At 35.9% G+C, this 17,449-nt stretch overlaps 1 protein-coding gene across 4 annotated transcripts in view; it reads left to right on the forward strand.

Annotated features, from left to right (window-relative positions):
* LOC107877117 overlaps positions 1-17,449 on the forward strand; it is a 75,729-nt gene that overhangs the window by 32,591 nt on the left and 25,689 nt on the right. For 2 of the 4 annotated variants that reach the window (XM_016723871.2, XM_016723865.2), the window contains exons 7-8: positions 471-632; positions 8,866-8,957. In XM_016723871.2, the coding sequence (XP_016579357.1) occupies positions 471-632; positions 8,866-8,957 (254 nt within the window). The remainder of the gene's footprint in view (positions 1-470; positions 633-8,865; positions 8,958-17,449) is intronic. The other 2 variants (XM_016723874.2, XM_047405148.1) reach the window with 1 other exon arrangement.

Consider the following 17,449-nt stretch of genomic DNA (forward strand, 5'->3'; position numbering starts at 1 on the left):
AGAGCAGGAGAAGGAGAAGACGAAGGACTTGGAGCGTGGTTCCGATTGGGTTAATGTGGGTATTTGGAGAGAGAGCAATGGGAGAGCTTCTCAAGGTGTAGAGTCGAGTTTCTTGTTCTATAGAGAGAGGATTAGTTGGAGTTTGCAGTGAATCATATTTTGTAGAGTTTTGACCTTCTGTATAGTCTTTGTGTACAACCGTTTTGGTCATGTTTATGATTGCATTACTTTTATTTAGATTAAAAAAAATATTTCCCATAAAACAATCTGTCTGATGTTACTATCCTATGACTTTTTTGATATCTTTTCCTCCACTTTCCTCAAAGCTTGGGTTGTCAATCTTTGATATGTTTTATAAGTAATACATTTGAATATATATATATATATATATATATATGAATATATGACTTGTACCAAAAAATTGTGAATACGTATGTTTTGTACTCGAGTGTATTTCATTTTGATTTCAGGTTGCTGTATTTACTCTTGTTGGAATCATCCTTGCTGGAGCTGGTCTAGGATATTGGTTGGTGCGGAAATTTGTTATATCAGATGATGGAAATGTGGATGTTGGTGTTGCTCAATTTGTTAAATGGGCCATACGCATCGTTGGCATTACTTTTGTCTTCCAGGTTTTGAGAATTTTCTTTGTTCAGTTACTTTGACGTTGATATGATGGCGTTATGCGTGCAATATATGTTCTTCCTATGTTCAGTTGCTGGGTTCTAGCAGAAATCACAATTATCTTTTCAGTCTTTAGTTGATCAAGAATAGAATTGAGGAACTTTAATTATGAGTAGAATTGAAAAACAGAGTGAGAGCAAGAATATAATAATTCTGCAATGGCTATGTTAAGGATCGTTTTGGTGTGTGGGGAGCTTTGATGAGAATTCTGCAATTGCTATGAGCCTATGATAAAAAGTAGAACATTTTAGGCACTTCATTTAAGCGAATTTGCACTGTTGTTTCACACAGCAGATTTAGTGTTAGATTACAAGTGAACATCAAATAGTGCTCAGGCAAACTGTATTTTGAATGGCAATGTGAGGATTGTTGGGAGTTGTTCCTATGGTAGCTGTTGGAGAATTATTTGGTGCAGTAGTGCTACAATAAATAGTACCACTGAGATTTTGTATAAGCACTTGTTACAGTGTTTTCCACCATTCTGTCATGTAGCACGTTTAGTGTTTAGTTTCAAGTTAGCCTCAAACATTCTGCTCAGGCAAACTCTATCCTAAATGGCCCCAGTTTTTTAGGCTCAAAAGCACTTCAGCAATCTCTAACAAGATTAGACAAAAGCACTCTCAAGATCTTTTATACATTGTTTGTACTTTATACACGAGTGTCCTCCTTTGCCCCCTAAGCTGCTTGATTAATAACAGATTTAGACATGTCTACCTGGGTATAAGTTACGTAAAGATCATTTGGTAAACATTTTCAAACAACACTCCATGTCAACAGTAAATGTTCATCACAATAGTGCTAAATGGGGCCATGGTCCCCATGGAAGATTCTTTTGCTTAGGTTGGCTGTAAAGCTTAAAGGGCTACCTTTGAGCCATTTTAGAACCTCCTTATGGCTGGGAGTATGAGTTTGGGATATGGACAACCTGTCAACCAAGAATTAATAGGATTTCTTGCAAGAGGAGGATGGGGTGTATAAATGGGACTAAAAATATAGAAAGAAGTCCAAAAAATAGTAAGTGATTTCTTCCCATCCGTCCAAGGCTTAGTGGACATATTAGTACCTGTGTTGGCAGAGGTAGGTAGCAGGTGCCCATGTAATTAGTCGAGGTATGCGCAAGTTGGCTAAAAAACGTGTGTGTATATGTGAGAAATATAGGTGAAGAATATTGTTGAGTTGTTATATCTAAATTATTATATTGAGAACCTATTTATAGGCACTGCATCAGACCCCTTTTCCAATTAGGACACTGACACTACAATTCTTTTCCAAGTAGATTCTATATAGGAAAAAATACATCATAGATAAAACGATTCCTTAATTACATGGTATGGTTAAGGTTTTAAAAAATTACCGACATAGATATTTGTTAGTTATAAAACTTTTTTTTGTAGGCCCCTATATACAAATATAATATGCAATGTATGTAGCATATAATACTCTCTCTCATGTAAATAATTTTTCATAATCTCTCTCTTAGCTAATTGGCTAGTTTTGCGGCATTAACTTATGCACGCTTCTTGAACATATCTCAAAGAAAATTTTCCTCCCAAATCAGTTGATTTTTTGTCTTCCCCTAAACATTCGTTGTGGGTTTGTGTTGAAGACTTTTCGGAGTAATTTCTCATCCCTAAACAGCCTTTCTACTTCATCAGAGGTAGAGGTATGGACTGCGTACATCTTACCCCCCCAGACCCCACTAAGTGGGAATACACTGGGTTTGTTGTTGTTGTTTCTTTATGTATTCTCTAAATGAGGCGCTAAGATTCTTCAAATTTCATCCATTTTCATAGAATAAAATGTATAATTTGAAAATCAAATGGTATATTAGTGTTAGTTTCACAGAATAAATCTTGATGAATTATTTTCATAATTGGGTATTTGATCCAATTTTAGTGAATTTGATAATTGTATATAGATGATTTAATTGTATTCAGTTGCGTAGATTTTTGTATGTGGGTATGCATTCAATATTTTTTCCATTTGTATATTTTTATATACATATGAATGTATTGGATGCATGTTTTTGATGTATATATGTAGATTTTTGTATAACTATATATGAATACAAGTTTGTTCTCTGATGGTACATATATATATATGTATGTGTTGGTTCATATATACATTATAGATATGTTCTATATTTGTGTATATATACATATGCATATCTGTATATATGTACATACATATGCTATATAAGTATAATTATTTCTTTCTATATACATACGCTGATTGTTATACGTTGTGTATCACATGTTAGAATGAGTATCAGCGCATTAGGATCCTAATATACAAATGTTCAATCATTTAATTGTATATGTATAATATTATACGTTTATACAATATAACGTTGATATACATATGTATATGTTATATGTTATACAAATATGTTTGTCTCGTATGTATATGTTTATTCGTTTAATTGTACATGTATAATATTATATGTTTATACAATACATTGCTTATATGCATATGTATTTATTATACATTATACATAATTATAAAATTCTAATGTGTTTGTATATACAATTGTATATATATATTTAGTTAAAAAGTTTTTATACGTTTGTACTAAAAAAGGGCCAATTATGAAAGGAGAATCACCAAAATTTTTGTTATATAGAAGGAGAATATTAGGGGAAGTTGAAGATAATAATGAGCATTAATTACTCTCCCTTTCCTTTTAAATTAATATTAATTATATTGTATAAATGAGTCGTAAATACATTTGGTCACTAACTAATACCTATAGAATGTAATTAGTAAACTTTAGACCATGAAGTTAGTTAGGAGGAGTCTAAGGTGTTTATATGTGAAGTTTTGCCCTTTTTCTCTCTCTCTCTCTATATATGTACACTCCTATTCTTACTCATGTTCTAACACTCCCCCTCAAGCTGTTACATACAAGTCATATGTATTTAGCTTGTTACAGATGTAATTACTACGAGGACCTGTTTGAGACTTGGCGAAGATATCTTTGAGAAAACTAGTAAGAACTACTTTGGACGTCAGAGAGAACTCATTTGAAAAGGAACAAATTGAAAACTGATCGGGAAAGTAGTAAACGTCGCTGGAAAGTCCATTGTCGCTGGAAATATCAATTAGTCCTTCACTGAAATTGAATTACTACATACACATTTAAAAGAAAATTAAAAAAGGGCAGCCCGGTGCACTAAAGCTACCGCTATGCGCGGTGTCCAGGGAAGGGCCCTACCACAAGGGTGTATCGTGCGCAGCCTTACCTTGCATTTCTGCCAGAGGCTCTTTCCAAGGCTTGAACCCGTGACCTCCTGGTTACATGACAGTAACTTTACCAGTTACTCCAAGGCTCCACTTCTAAAAAAAAAAAAGTTAAAGAATGACAAAAAAAAAGATTTGGAATTGACAGCAAATGATACATTACTACTATGACATTGCAATGGATGCAAATCAAAAACTGATGACATAAGTAATTAATTATGAGATAAACAAGGGCAAAATATTTAATTAATTTTTCTTTCTAATATTTCTTACCAAAATCATTGTTAGTTACTTGATTTGTTTTTAAGTTTGAACAGTTATGTGTGAGACTTTTAGTAGGAGATTGTTGTAGGTAAACTATGGGCTTTCCCTTTTCTCATCTTACTTTCCATAACTTGATTTTTAGTATTGGGGAACCCACTTTTGGTAGTTTTAAAATGTCTTTCTCAAAAGTTTTTTTTGGGTTTGATGCTTATACTATTTTTTCACATTTTTCAATGCTTTATTTATTATTTATGATTTCATTTTCAAATCATGATTTTTAAATTGATAAATTCGGAGATTTTGGGGTAGAGTTAAGAAATGATATTTTGATGAGTTGAAGGTCGATTTTGACTTTATTTTCGTGATATTTCATACTTGAGTTCCTTAAATAATGGATTACATAATTTTCAAATAAAATTTTAGCTTAACCCTTGTAGGCTTAGGATTGACTTTTTGGATCCAGATTTAAGTTACGAAAAAATGGATGTCTATAATTTTGTGCGATTATGAAAGATACATATGTGATCAGATTGGGCTCGTTTGAGGCTCTACGGAAGAGTAAAGCTTGAACTTGACTCCTTGAACTTCTTTTAAGGAAAGTTTATGCTTTCTTTAACTCTCTTTCAAAGTGTTTATGTGTTAGTTGCTTGTATGAGGGGTAATGGGGAGATAAGGGTCTCGTATAAATGAGATGATGAGCATTTATGCAGGTATCAATGTTATGTAGAGATCTAAAATAAAAAATAAACTTGTTTGGATGATTTTTCCTTATTTTTGATAGATGAACTGTTGTGTGAAAATTGATATTATGATTTTTATCGAACTTGATAGTAGCTGATGATGATTATACTCCCTCTTATGATCATGACTTAAGTAAATTGAGAGAATTCATTACATGGCATTGTTTAAGGGGGATTTTTGAGGAAGATGATTTGCAAATGTCTTACATGTTCTTTGTCAAAAAAAAATGTCTTACATGAAAAGTGTTCTAGGTGGATTTTACTGATTTATGACTTGCATATTCGGTGAGAAAGTATATGGATTTTACTGATTTTTTAACTTATGCATTAGATGGAAAATTTTACTGAGGGAATTCAGATTTGAATGCCCGACAAAATTGTTCCAGGTGAGTATATTGGACCCTGCAAGTCCCCCATTCGTCCCAACTAGCTATACGGGGCAACAAATGTATACTGTAGCATACATTGTATCATATGCATTCATCTCATCATTTAAATTTGACCTGTACTAATATCACTGTGAATAGTGACTGGTTGAATTGTTACTCGTTTTGATTTGAAGTGTTAGTATCTGTATAATGTTGTATCCTTATTACTATTTTATAACTGTTAGATTAGGAGACTGTCCTGATTTAACACGTATTCGAGAATATATATAGTATATTAGGTCGTTCTTGTCCTCACATTGCATTTTATGTTATTGGTAAATGTTGATGAAAATGATAGACATTTAAATCTGTTTAAGTCTTAAAATGATGGGGTTAATAATGTACGAACATACAAAATGGATATGGCATGATGTGTGTGACCTGCAAGTCTTGGTATGACAATACCAACTTAACAAATGCCCCTATGAAATACCCTTTTTATGTCAATGGTAAATGTTTATGAAAATGCTAGAATTGTGCTTAAAGGGAATTATGTAGTTCACTGAGAAGGTGCAAGTTCTTGTGATTCAACGCCTGAAACTTATGTTTTGTCGACGTAGGGATGGTTCGCTCCTTAACGGACAATCTTATGATGTTTACCTTTATGAATATATTATGATAGCCAAATTATGTTTATCTTAATTAATGCAGGAAAAATGGATTGGTGCCCCGCCGTTTTGCGAAGACCGAATATATATAGCCCGTGGGTTGCCCGTTGTCGTTGAAACTACATAATTCATAATTAAAGTTTAATAAATGGTTATGCTATACGCTTTTGAGTCACTTGACCCATACATTCCCTTATTATGATTTATGTTAAGACTTTTATGATTTGCTTTATAAATTGATTTGTCCCTTCCCTAGGGTTGCATACCAGAACTCATCGTATTGACCGTCCCCGGACGCTACATCTTTTCGTGATGTATATTCGGAGGCATTTCTTCGTGGCTCTATGCAGCATTAGTATTCTCGAGACAACTTAAGCAAAGTAGTGAGCCTTCCTTCTTTTGGAAGGCATATGCTTTCTTCTTGTTTGGACTTTGAGATTTCCGTTTTATGGTATCGTCGGGGCCATGTCCCGATTTAGGATTTTCATTCGTAAAGTTAGAGGCTTCGTAAACTGGTGTAGATGATGCCACATGTTGTATTTCAAAATTTGGATTCATTATTTCTATTTAAGTTGGATTTCCTCCCATTGGGACTATTTCCGCAATTATTATTGAATACGCTTATGATGATATACTAAGGGGTCCTCCTGGGCTTATTCTAGTCTGGGATGCCCGTTACGTCCAGGGCCTGTTCTTGGTTAGTTAGAGTGGGTCATTTGGAAAAAGAGGAATATGAGGGGCTTTGAAGGGGTAGAACTTGTTGCAAAGTTAACGAGTAGTGTTTTGTATCTAGTTTACTTTTGGTGTTCTTGCGAGGTCTCAATTTGTATAGAGGATTGGACTTCTTTTGTTAAGAAGCATATTTTGGTATAGGCTCTCTTCTTTTGGCATATGTATACGGGGTTTCCCCTTAAATGTTAATAAAATTGTTTACCTTATAAAATAAATAAATCAAGAGTATAGATTTAAGTATCCCTAACCACATCACGTCTTCGATGCATGCTCCTATTAGTGTCATGGTGAAGCTGGAAAAAATTCAAAGGGATTTTCTGTGGAATGCTTCAAGAAGGAGAGGAAGTTCCATTTGGTAAATTGAAAAATTGTGATGACGACAAAATGCTGGGATTGACTTGAGATTAAAGATTTAAAGGTTATTAACAAGTTATTATTGGGGAAGTGGATGTGGAGAGTTGAGTAGGGGGGAGTGCTTTTTTGAGGGGGTGATTGCAGAGAAACACGGGGTCTTGGACAGGGTATGTGGTCACACTTCCTTATGGGAGCAAACTTCGGAAGAATATCTTGAAGGGTTAGGAAGAGTTTTCAGGGAATGCATCAGTCAGGTTAGGTAATGAGAGTACAGTCAGTTTTTGGAGACAGAAGTGGCGCGGGAAGAACAATTTGAGTATCACGTTTCCAAATATGTACAAAATTTTATGTCAAAAAGAGCTATTAATTTTAATAAAAGAAAGGCTACAAGGTGGTGAAGTTCATTGAGAGTTTTGGGTTAGCTACTTGTAAGACTGGGAGGTGACAAAATTTCAAAGTTTGATTGAATTGCTTCACAAGCGAAGTGTTTCACATACTAGCCATGAAGCAGGGAGATGGGGAGATGGGGAGCAGGGTATAATGGTGTCTTTTCTGTTATGTCCTATCATGAGATTATTCTACTTGTGGAGGAGTCCACTTTTCCATATCTCTCAGTATGGATTCTAGGGTACCAAGAAAGGTATGTTTTTCCACTTGGTTAGCTACCAGAGTAGTAATCTTGACAGCTGAAAATTTGACTAATAGGAGGATTACATGTGTCAATTGGTGCTTCATGTGTAGAACTTTAAGTGAAGATGTGAATCACCTTCTTTACGGGTAGCGTTTCGCTTGTGGTGGAAAATATTATATTGGTTCAGTATACGATGGTTGATACCAGGTACGGTCAAAGAAGTATTATATAATTGGACCTTTAGAAGATAGGGGAGAAGACATAGGCCATGGAATATTGCTCTCATCTAGTAGCACTTATTTGGACTTTATGTAGAGAGTAATAGGTGAGCTTTTGATGGAATAGAGAAGGATTTTGTGAACATGAGGAATAACATCTTATCCCTTATTCTCCTTGGTGTACCCACAAGGTTCTTTTAGGCATGGAAGATTGGATCTCATTCTTAGAAAATCATATATTTTTGTTAAGTTTCTACTTTTTGGTATACTCGTTGTATACATGTATTTTTTTGTGCCCGTTGTTAATAAAATATTATTATTGATTAAAGAAAAAAAGAACTGAAACCAACAATGAAGATCAAGAGCTTTCTTTTATGTCATCTATACTTTGGTGTTGGAAAGACTTTCTAGAAGCTTAATGCTAGACACTGTAATTTTTCCACCAACTTGGTGTGCTATCAATAAATTATTTTTATGGTTTATACAATGGAAAAGAATTTATTAATGGCTATGGAAACAACCTCTTGCTAAAACAGTGAAAGACTGGGTATAGTAGATCCTTGTGGTCCCGTCCTTCCCCCGACTCCCGCGCATAGAGGGAGCTTTAATGCACCAGGCTGCCTTGCTTTATAATAAGAAAAAAATACTAGGAAGAGATGAAGTTTCTCCGACAATCCTGGTAGTGTTAGGATAGTATTATCTTAACATGTATTGTCGTTATGAGACTTGTGTCTTTTTTACATAAGATTGTAAATTTTGCTAGCTGATAGTTTTTTGGGCCACCTCTTTTAAGTACGATTGTCTATTTAGTTATCATTCTGTAGGTGCTTTTGACATCTAGATGTGCCGTGTATATTTTCGCATTATTTTGACGTAAGATTAATCTAATACACACGAGGATACGAGCATGACACTGTTATTGACTTACAGATTTAGTGCACTAATTTTTGTCTTTTTCATTGCTAGAGCACAGTTGATTCTCTTTTAGCGATCTTTGTGCTCAATTTTTGGTGGCTTATTTTCTTTGCTGTTACTTCAATGGAGTGGCGTGCATCAAGGTGATTTCTTGTCTTTAAGTTCTCCTTTGAATTGTTTATTCATGGTAATTTTTTTATGCGGTGATATTGACCTCATTCTTTCTTCCTTTTTGATAACTAAATAATCTTTCATTACGTCTCACACCTAAGGGAATATTATTATTCAAAGTGTACAACATTAAACTTTCAACGGAAAAGGGCCTAAAATGCCTTTTAACTATGTGAAATGGTGCAAAAACGCCTCTGTCTACCTATTGGGCCTAAAATGCCTTTCCGTCTACCTATTGAGCCTAAGATGCCCTTCCCGTCTACCTATTGGAGCTATTTTGCCCTTTTATTTAACAGGTCAATATAGAACGACGAAAAATTGATATTGTCCACTATTTATTTGGTTAATATAGTCTTCCAAAGAGGAGAAAAGAAAGCCTCAGGTTTATCTGAATCTGAGCTCAACACCATTTGTGTAGTTATAATGTAAAAGTTTATTACTGCGGTACAGTTGCAGGGGGTCTCATACTACTACACCGTGGTGCTTTTCATTGCTTACACATCAATAAATATTTGTTAGATGAAACAAGAAGTCGCAATCTCACTACAAGCTTGTGAGGCATAATTTGAGAATACTATGAGCAAAGCTTAATTATCAGTGGCTGAAAATATGCAATACTTTCTAAAGCATTTTCACAAAAACATATGCCAATAAGCAAAACTGAGGTTGAGATGTATACAAGGGAACCTCTTTTGTTCACATCTTGATGTGACTTACAAACAAAATTAAAATAATCAAACACAGAGACTTATCTCAGTCATCCACAACCTTGCATCTAAATATACAAAGAAATGAAAGCACAAGACTACAAATGACGTTATATGTTTTACCTCAAAGGTGAGCCAGAAAGCATAGTTATGGACTAATACTTGAACTAAGGGATCGTTTGGTAGGATGGATAAGGATAATTAATCTCAGGATTAATTTAGAAGAGAAGCTTATCCAATATTTGGTTGAGACAAAATGAATGGAATAACTCATCTCGGGATTAGTTATCTCAGGATTGTAGTGTTTTTCTTATTCCTCCTTGAGGGTGAGCTTTATAATTCGGGATATCAACATATCAGGTTATTAGGTTTGGGTGGGTTGGAATTTTAGGGGGAAATTAATTATTAATTGGCCAATAAAAAAAAGTCACGTCATTAATGAATTAAGGCTAAATTTATTTGTTAAATAAAATGGCAAAATAGACCCAATAGGTAGACAAAAGGGGCATTTTAGGCCCAACAGGTAGACGGGAAGGGCATTTTAGGCCCAATAGGTAGATGGAGGGAATTTTTGCACCATTTCACATAGTTGAAGGACATTTTCCGAACTTTCAAAAATCTGTACAGTAACTATCTTTATAAGGGGAGTACCATTTTTACACCAAAATACAAATGACTAAAAGATATCCTTCGATTCGATTCTCTGTGCTGGTCCTTTCAATCCATCGAAAGTTCTTTTTGTTCTTTCCTCCGCAAGTCGTCCCTAGTGCGTATAAAGGAATTATAGTCATACCTCTATATTAAAAGAGATATACGAGAATAATTTGTAATTATATCATTAGTTATCTGCTTGTACAATTGTAATTAGTTATTGTATAACTTTAGGAGTGTAATTAGCTGTTGTATTACTTTAGGACTCAGCGTTGTATTAGATCATATATATTCTCCATTAACTTATGAATAAACTATCGATCTTCTAATTCTCTGTTCAACAGTAGTTGCTTTATAGTATCAGGGATCTAAAGCTCACACGAGTACGATCCCAATTTTTTTTTCTCCAACCCTACCTACTGCCTCACGCAAAAACATGGCCACCAAAGTCACTGTTTTTAATGCAGATAACACTGCCAACAGCACTACCATCGTGCAGTTTAATCTTGCATCTCAACTACCCATCAAACTTGCAGGCAGCCACAACTTCACTACTTGGAAGGCACAGTTGTCGATGCTTATGCACGGACATAACCTTTTCGGTCACTTTTACCTCACAATCGCTGCTCCTCTGACCACACTTACAGAAAACAATGAAAGCACTCCTAATGTAGCTTATACTAACTGGTTTCACTAAGAGCTTGTTCAGAATGGCATCTTGGCATCGGTGGAACCTACACTTGCATCTACTGTTGCAACAACCAAAATTGCAAACAAAGCATGGGAATCCCTGTACACTGCCTTCGCAAACAAATCATATACTAGAATTATTAGTCTCCAAGATCAATTAGTCCGTATTACGAAAGATTCTTGGTCTGTCACTGACTATCTACGTGACATACGTTCCATTGCCGATGAACTTGCAATCGGTGGAGCGCCAAACACTGATGTGCAACTTACTGTGCGAATCCTCTTAGGCCTTGGTCCTGAATATAACGTTATTTCTGCGGCCATCTGGTCACGTGAAACAATGACCACCTATGAAGAACTCTATGAGAAATTTCTTGATCATGAGATCTTTCTTAAGCAGGAAGAAGCCAAACGGATACCACCAATCACTACTGCAATTGCTCAACGAAACGACCAAGCACCTTCAAGAAACAACAACAATCGAAAACAAGGAAGTAATACCTTACAAGGTAGCCAACAATGGCGTTCCCAGACAGTCCGAGACTCCTCAAATACCCAATGATGGCGCTATCGTCAAAATCAGCAGCCTCAAAATACTGACAGTTTTCTTCGTTGTCAACTCTGTGATTGCCCCGGTCATTCTGCCAAAGTGTGTAGATCCTGATCTCACAACCACTTTCAGGCTTGTGCCAATTATGTTGCTCAGATTTCACAGCAACAAGATCCATGGATTGTTGACTTCGGGGCTAACCATCACAGTTTAGCCACTTCTCGGGACTATAATGGACTCGTCGTGATCTTAATGGGAAATGGTAATACCATTCCAATTTCTCACACTGGTAACACTCGCTTATGTGCATCAAATAAAAGCTTCAAATTAAATGATAACCTCTGTGCCCCAGCCATTAAAAGAAATCGTCTCTCTGTCTCTAGATTTTGTCATGATAACAAAACATCCATTGAATTTTTTTCGTTTAATTTTGTTGTGAAGGATCTTACTACGGTGGCGCCTTCTGGTGTGCAGGTAGAATAGACATGGGCTGTTCGAGTGGCCGCAAGAGACAACACACATTTTCCAACCTCAATCAAATTTGGTAGTTAGTCCTCTTCGTATTGACCTATGGCATCGACGATTGGGGCACCCAAATCGTCAAAGTTTACATAAGCTATTAAGGAAGTTTTCAATTCCAGTTTGTGATTCAAAAAATCCTTTAGTTTGTAATTCCTGCAGTTTAAATAAAATGCACAGGTTACCTTTTTCTGAAAATACTTTGCAAAGTCAACGACCATTGCAAATTATTTACAGCAATTTAGGGGGACCTTCCTCGGTGTTGTCAATTGACCAAAAGTGTTACTCTGCACTGTTTGTTGATCACTTTTCAAAATATATGTGGATATATACTCTGAAAAATAGAAGTGAAGTTAAAGATGTTTTTAAAAGTTTGCATCTATTACTCGAACATCACTTTAACACCAAAATTCTCTCATTTTACACTAATGGTGGTGGTGAATTTGAAGGATTATCTCCCTATTTAAAAACACATGGTATTGAACATCTTGTTTCACGTCGTTATATACCTCAACTTGTAGCTTTAGTTAAACAACGCCATAGACACGTTGTTGAAACAGCCAAAACCTTAATCCATCAAGCCTCCCTTCCCTCAAACTTTTGGAGTTTTGCTTGTCATCAAGTAGTTTATCTTATCAATAGGTTACCCTTAGCTACCCTAAAAGATAATTGTCCTCATGAAATACGTTTTCAAGACACCCCAAAATTTGATTCCATAAGAACTTTTGGGTGTTTATGTTATCCTTGGTTGCGACCATATACCAAAAATAAGCTTGAGCCTCCTTCAACTCCATGTGTATACCTGGGTTTTTCCAACAAATATTATTGCTATCAGTGCTTTGATCCAATCTCTTCAAAAATATATTTATCCAAAGATGTTCTATTTTATGAGAATAATTTTCTTTTTCAAAGTATCTTCTCTCATTTATCAAATTTTCAAATTAAATCATGGGAAACAGTTGAAAAGAAAAACAACCGAATCACCTATGAAGCTCAAAAGTTAAACATGGAACTTCCTCCTACTATTGCGTGTGCACCTTGCCTACAAAGTTCGCCCATGCCAATTGCCACAAACAGAGAGCAATCTCAAGGTTCAGGTATGATCCTCAACTCTCCTCAGAATTCTTTATCTAATGAAGCTGTGATTTCCTCTTCAATTTCTAGGCAGCCGCTTAACCATTCTACACCTTCTTCCACGAAGCAAACCACCCATTTCCAAACAAACAATCCATCCTTTTTGACTTATAAACGACGAAATCAACCTTCCTCCTAAGTCATTGCCTTCATCCAGTAAAACCATACATTTGCCACCTTTGTCGGCTATCATCACCTCCCTAAACACACAACCAATCCAAATCACTTCAGCCGCACCTTCCACCACCACAATGCCAAGTCACTCGATGTTATATGTGGATGACATTATTGTTACTGGAAATCAAGAACATGGTATTCGAAAAATTATCAATGCCCTTGCTCAGCGTTTCTTTATCAAGGACCTTGGCCATTTAAACTACTTTTTGGGGGTTGAGGTTTTGTCGTATCAAGGTGGCCTTCTGTTGTCTCAACAAAAGTATGTAGAAGACCTTCTCCAGGAAGCCAATATGCAAGACAGCAAAGGCATTTCCACTCCTATGTTGGTCTCTACTGTTCTTAGTGTAAATCAAGTTGATTCTATTGTTGATGACTCTCTCTTTCGACAAATTGTTGGCAAGCTACAATATTTGTCCTTCACCAGACCTGACATTGCTTTTACAGTAAATAAACTCTCCTAGTTTATGCATTGTCCTCAAGCTAATCATTGGAAAGCTGCTAAGCGATTGCTTCGATATCTCAAACAGACCTCCTCCTTTGGGCTTCAAATAACCTGAGTGACTGATAGTCAAATTATGGTGTAACTCTGACTCTGATTGGGCTGGTGACCCTGTAGACAAAACTTCCACAACCGGCTATGTTATATACCTTAGAAGTATGCCAGTCTCGTAGTCCTCCAAAAAATAGCAATCCGTCTCTCGGTTATCCTCCGAAGCTGAATACCGAGCTGTAGCTGCTGCTCTTGCAGAAACCAACTGGATCACCAACCTCCTGCGTGAGCTTCGTTATTCCTTTGCTTGTATTCCGCACATACTCTGTGATAATATTAGAACTACATACATCTGCGAGAATCCTTTCTTTCATAGTAAGATTAAGCATATTGCCATCGATTTCCACTTTGTCCGTGAGCAGGTGCAACGCAAAGAGGTTGAAGTCAAGCACCTACATGCTGCTGATCAGGTTGCTGATGTCCTAACCAAGCCACTTCCACTTGCTTCTTTCAGTCGTATGTTTGACAAGTTGGGTATTGTAGACGTCAACACCAACTTGCGGGGGCGTAAAAGAGATATATGAGGATAATTTGTAATTATATCATTAGTTATCTTGCTTGTACATGGAAGGGGAGCCTTGGAGTAACTGATAAAGTTGCTGTCATGTGACCAAGAGGTCATGGGTTCAAGCCTTGGAAACAGCCTCTGGCAGAAATGCAAGGTAAGGCTGCGTACGATACACCCTTTTGGGGGGGCCCTTCCCCGGACACCGCGCATAGTGGTAGCTTTAGTGCACCGGACTGCCTTTTAGTTTTCTGCTTGTACAGCTGGAATTTTTTATTGTATCACTTTAGGAGTGTAATTAGCTGTTGTATTACTTTAGGACTCAGCGTTGTATTAGAATCTATATATTCTCCATTAACTTATGAATAAACTATCGATCTTCTCATTCACTGTTCAGCAGTAGCTGCTTTATATATAACATCCTTATTTGTCCAGGTCTTATTTTTCCTGTTACTTTATACACCTACAACACCATTTGCGTTTGTATTTTATTTGTTTTTTATAGACAAAAATTAACCAAAAATTAATTTTAAAAATCTTTTCAGTTATAAAAGTTTAAAAATATTTAATATGAATTTTAAGACCTCATATGGCATGAATAATAATGAAAAATGGTAGAATTTGTGGTAAGCATATAAGGTGGAATGTGTGGAAAGATGGAAGAATACAAAAAGTCACCAACTTCATCTTTTACTTTCTCATATTTAAGTTCACAAGAGCTTTTTAATGGTTCAACTCTCTCATTAGAACGTAAAAAAATTGAAGTTACGCCTCCAATAGATTTTTTTTGATACCCTTGATGTCTGGGTTAGCTTGGGCGCACCTCAATAATTCCACGGGATTCCTCCCACCTCCCATCAACAACCAGTACCAGGTAACTCTATCCACCAAAGCTAGAGCAGATGGACAAAAATCACTTTGTGTTTTAGAGACAAGGTTGTTTTAGAGTGGTAATTGGACAAAGAATGCTATTATAATGATGAATGTTGCTCTTATAGGTAAAAGAATTAGGGATGCGTAGTTCGTCCAAATTGGACAATTAATGATTAAATGACAAACTGAACCCTCACTTAAGAGATACGACCAAAGATAGACAATGAACAACGTTAATAAAATCTTTTTTGAGTTTTCAATTTGACAATTCACTTAAAAATGACACCAACAACTATTAAAGAAAAATCTTTTTGGTATTTTCGTTATATGAAATGTTCAAAACTTCTACCATTTTTTTTTGAGTTTTCCTTTTGTAAAAAGCCCTTATTGAAAAGAAATATTTTTGGAGTTCTCGAATTGTGATTGCTTACTAATAAAACAAGAGGAAGATCTGTTTGATGTTTTTGTTTTTTGAAAAATGGGTGCAAAAGGTAAAAAATCTTTTTTGAATTTTAAATTGTGAAAAACAAAAGCCATAAAGAACCCCAAAAACTACGAAACTCTTTTTTGATTCACCCTTTCTCTTTTATCTTTTTTTTTTCATGCCTACACAACTTTCTTTAATTCTAGCACATGTTTTTCCCAAATCAGTCTATCAAATGACCATATTACCCTCAAAGATATAAAACTAACACATAGAGATGCTTTAGGGGTGAGTCTCCTAAAAAGGACCAAGTGGGCCTTGCTAGGTCTCAATATGATGCACATAAGCATGACCTAAAGGCTGACCTATGCTGGGGTTCACTAACAAGGCTGTTCGGGAGAGCGTATGGTCGATAGTGGCTGCTTTACTTTCTACCTAGTCCATACGACCCAACGGCTCCCCTTCCTAAAATAAGGGTGACTCAACTAGAGGTCATGTACACATGTGTACTACGAACTTGTTGCAGAAAGAATGACTCGGGTTATGCATATGTTGCTAGATATAAAACGGTAACACACAAAATAAAAACTGTAAGTAAAGAGCACGTAGGCACTCAACAATGATAAAACAAACACAAGCGACAACACAAACAATGTTTATACACCCATAATGTCAAAGTAAGCCGATACAACCCCAAAAAAATAAGCTCGAATTCTGAAAAATTCTCAAGCAGAGTCGCCAGACTGTCACACCCTTTTTTTAACCAAAAAGATCCATTTTAAGTTCGAAAAAAGTTTTAACTCAGAGTCGCCACTTGGCATAAATCTGGCGTGCCAAGTCACGTTTGGAAAATTCTTTTTTCAAAATGATTTGACTCTTTAAAACTGGTTTGCGAACAGAGATTTCGATTAAGGAATTCTGTTGATCGAGGGGAAGGTGTTAGACACCCCTCAGTCCCGTGGTCAACCCCTCAGTCCCGTGGTTTGACCACGGTCGCTTGGTGAAGTATATCGGCTAATTTGACACTATAAATGTATAAACTGCACAAAAACATACAAAACAATCAATCAAATAAACAAGACAAAACAAGTCCAAAAATATATTGTCCAGTCCAATTATTACAACGCGAAATAAAAAGATACTGAAAAGTAAACCTATTGATACAAGTACGATCACGATCATGGACACTTTTTCAGTATTTTGAAGATCACCTAAAGAGTGCACAAGTCTAAGTGTGAAGAAGGCCCAAAACCGTTCCAAGCACACTCCATGGGCTGTTTTTGGAGCCCTTTTCATTAAAGGGCCTTTTAGTCTTTTGTCTTTTATTTTGTAATGTAATATAAATTGAACATTGTAGGGTTTTTGTTGGTAGTTTTTATGAATGTTGAAGAAAAGAACACTCCTCTTAGAGAGAAAGTCCACAACCGAAACTAGGGCATAGCATAAGGGTGGATTCTCTTGTGTGTTGCATTTTGCTTGATACGTTGGTGCTTGAGTGGTGGACGTCTCTCTTGTGTCAATTGTAAGAGTTAGGTTTTTGTTGTGTGAAGTGTTAAAGGTCTAAGAGTGGAATATGCTCTTGGGTTGTTAAGACTACATCAACACTTGTCTAACTATCTATCTTGTATCTTGTTTTAGTTTTGGCTTCTTGTGTTGTTAATGTAACCCGTTTGTTCTTGTTGCT

This window comes from Capsicum annuum, chromosome 1 (genome assembly GCF_002878395.1).
Source record: "Capsicum annuum cultivar UCD-10X-F1 chromosome 1, UCD10Xv1.1, whole genome shotgun sequence".
In the NCBI taxonomy this organism is placed as follows: domain Eukaryota; kingdom Viridiplantae; phylum Streptophyta; class Magnoliopsida; order Solanales; family Solanaceae; genus Capsicum; species Capsicum annuum.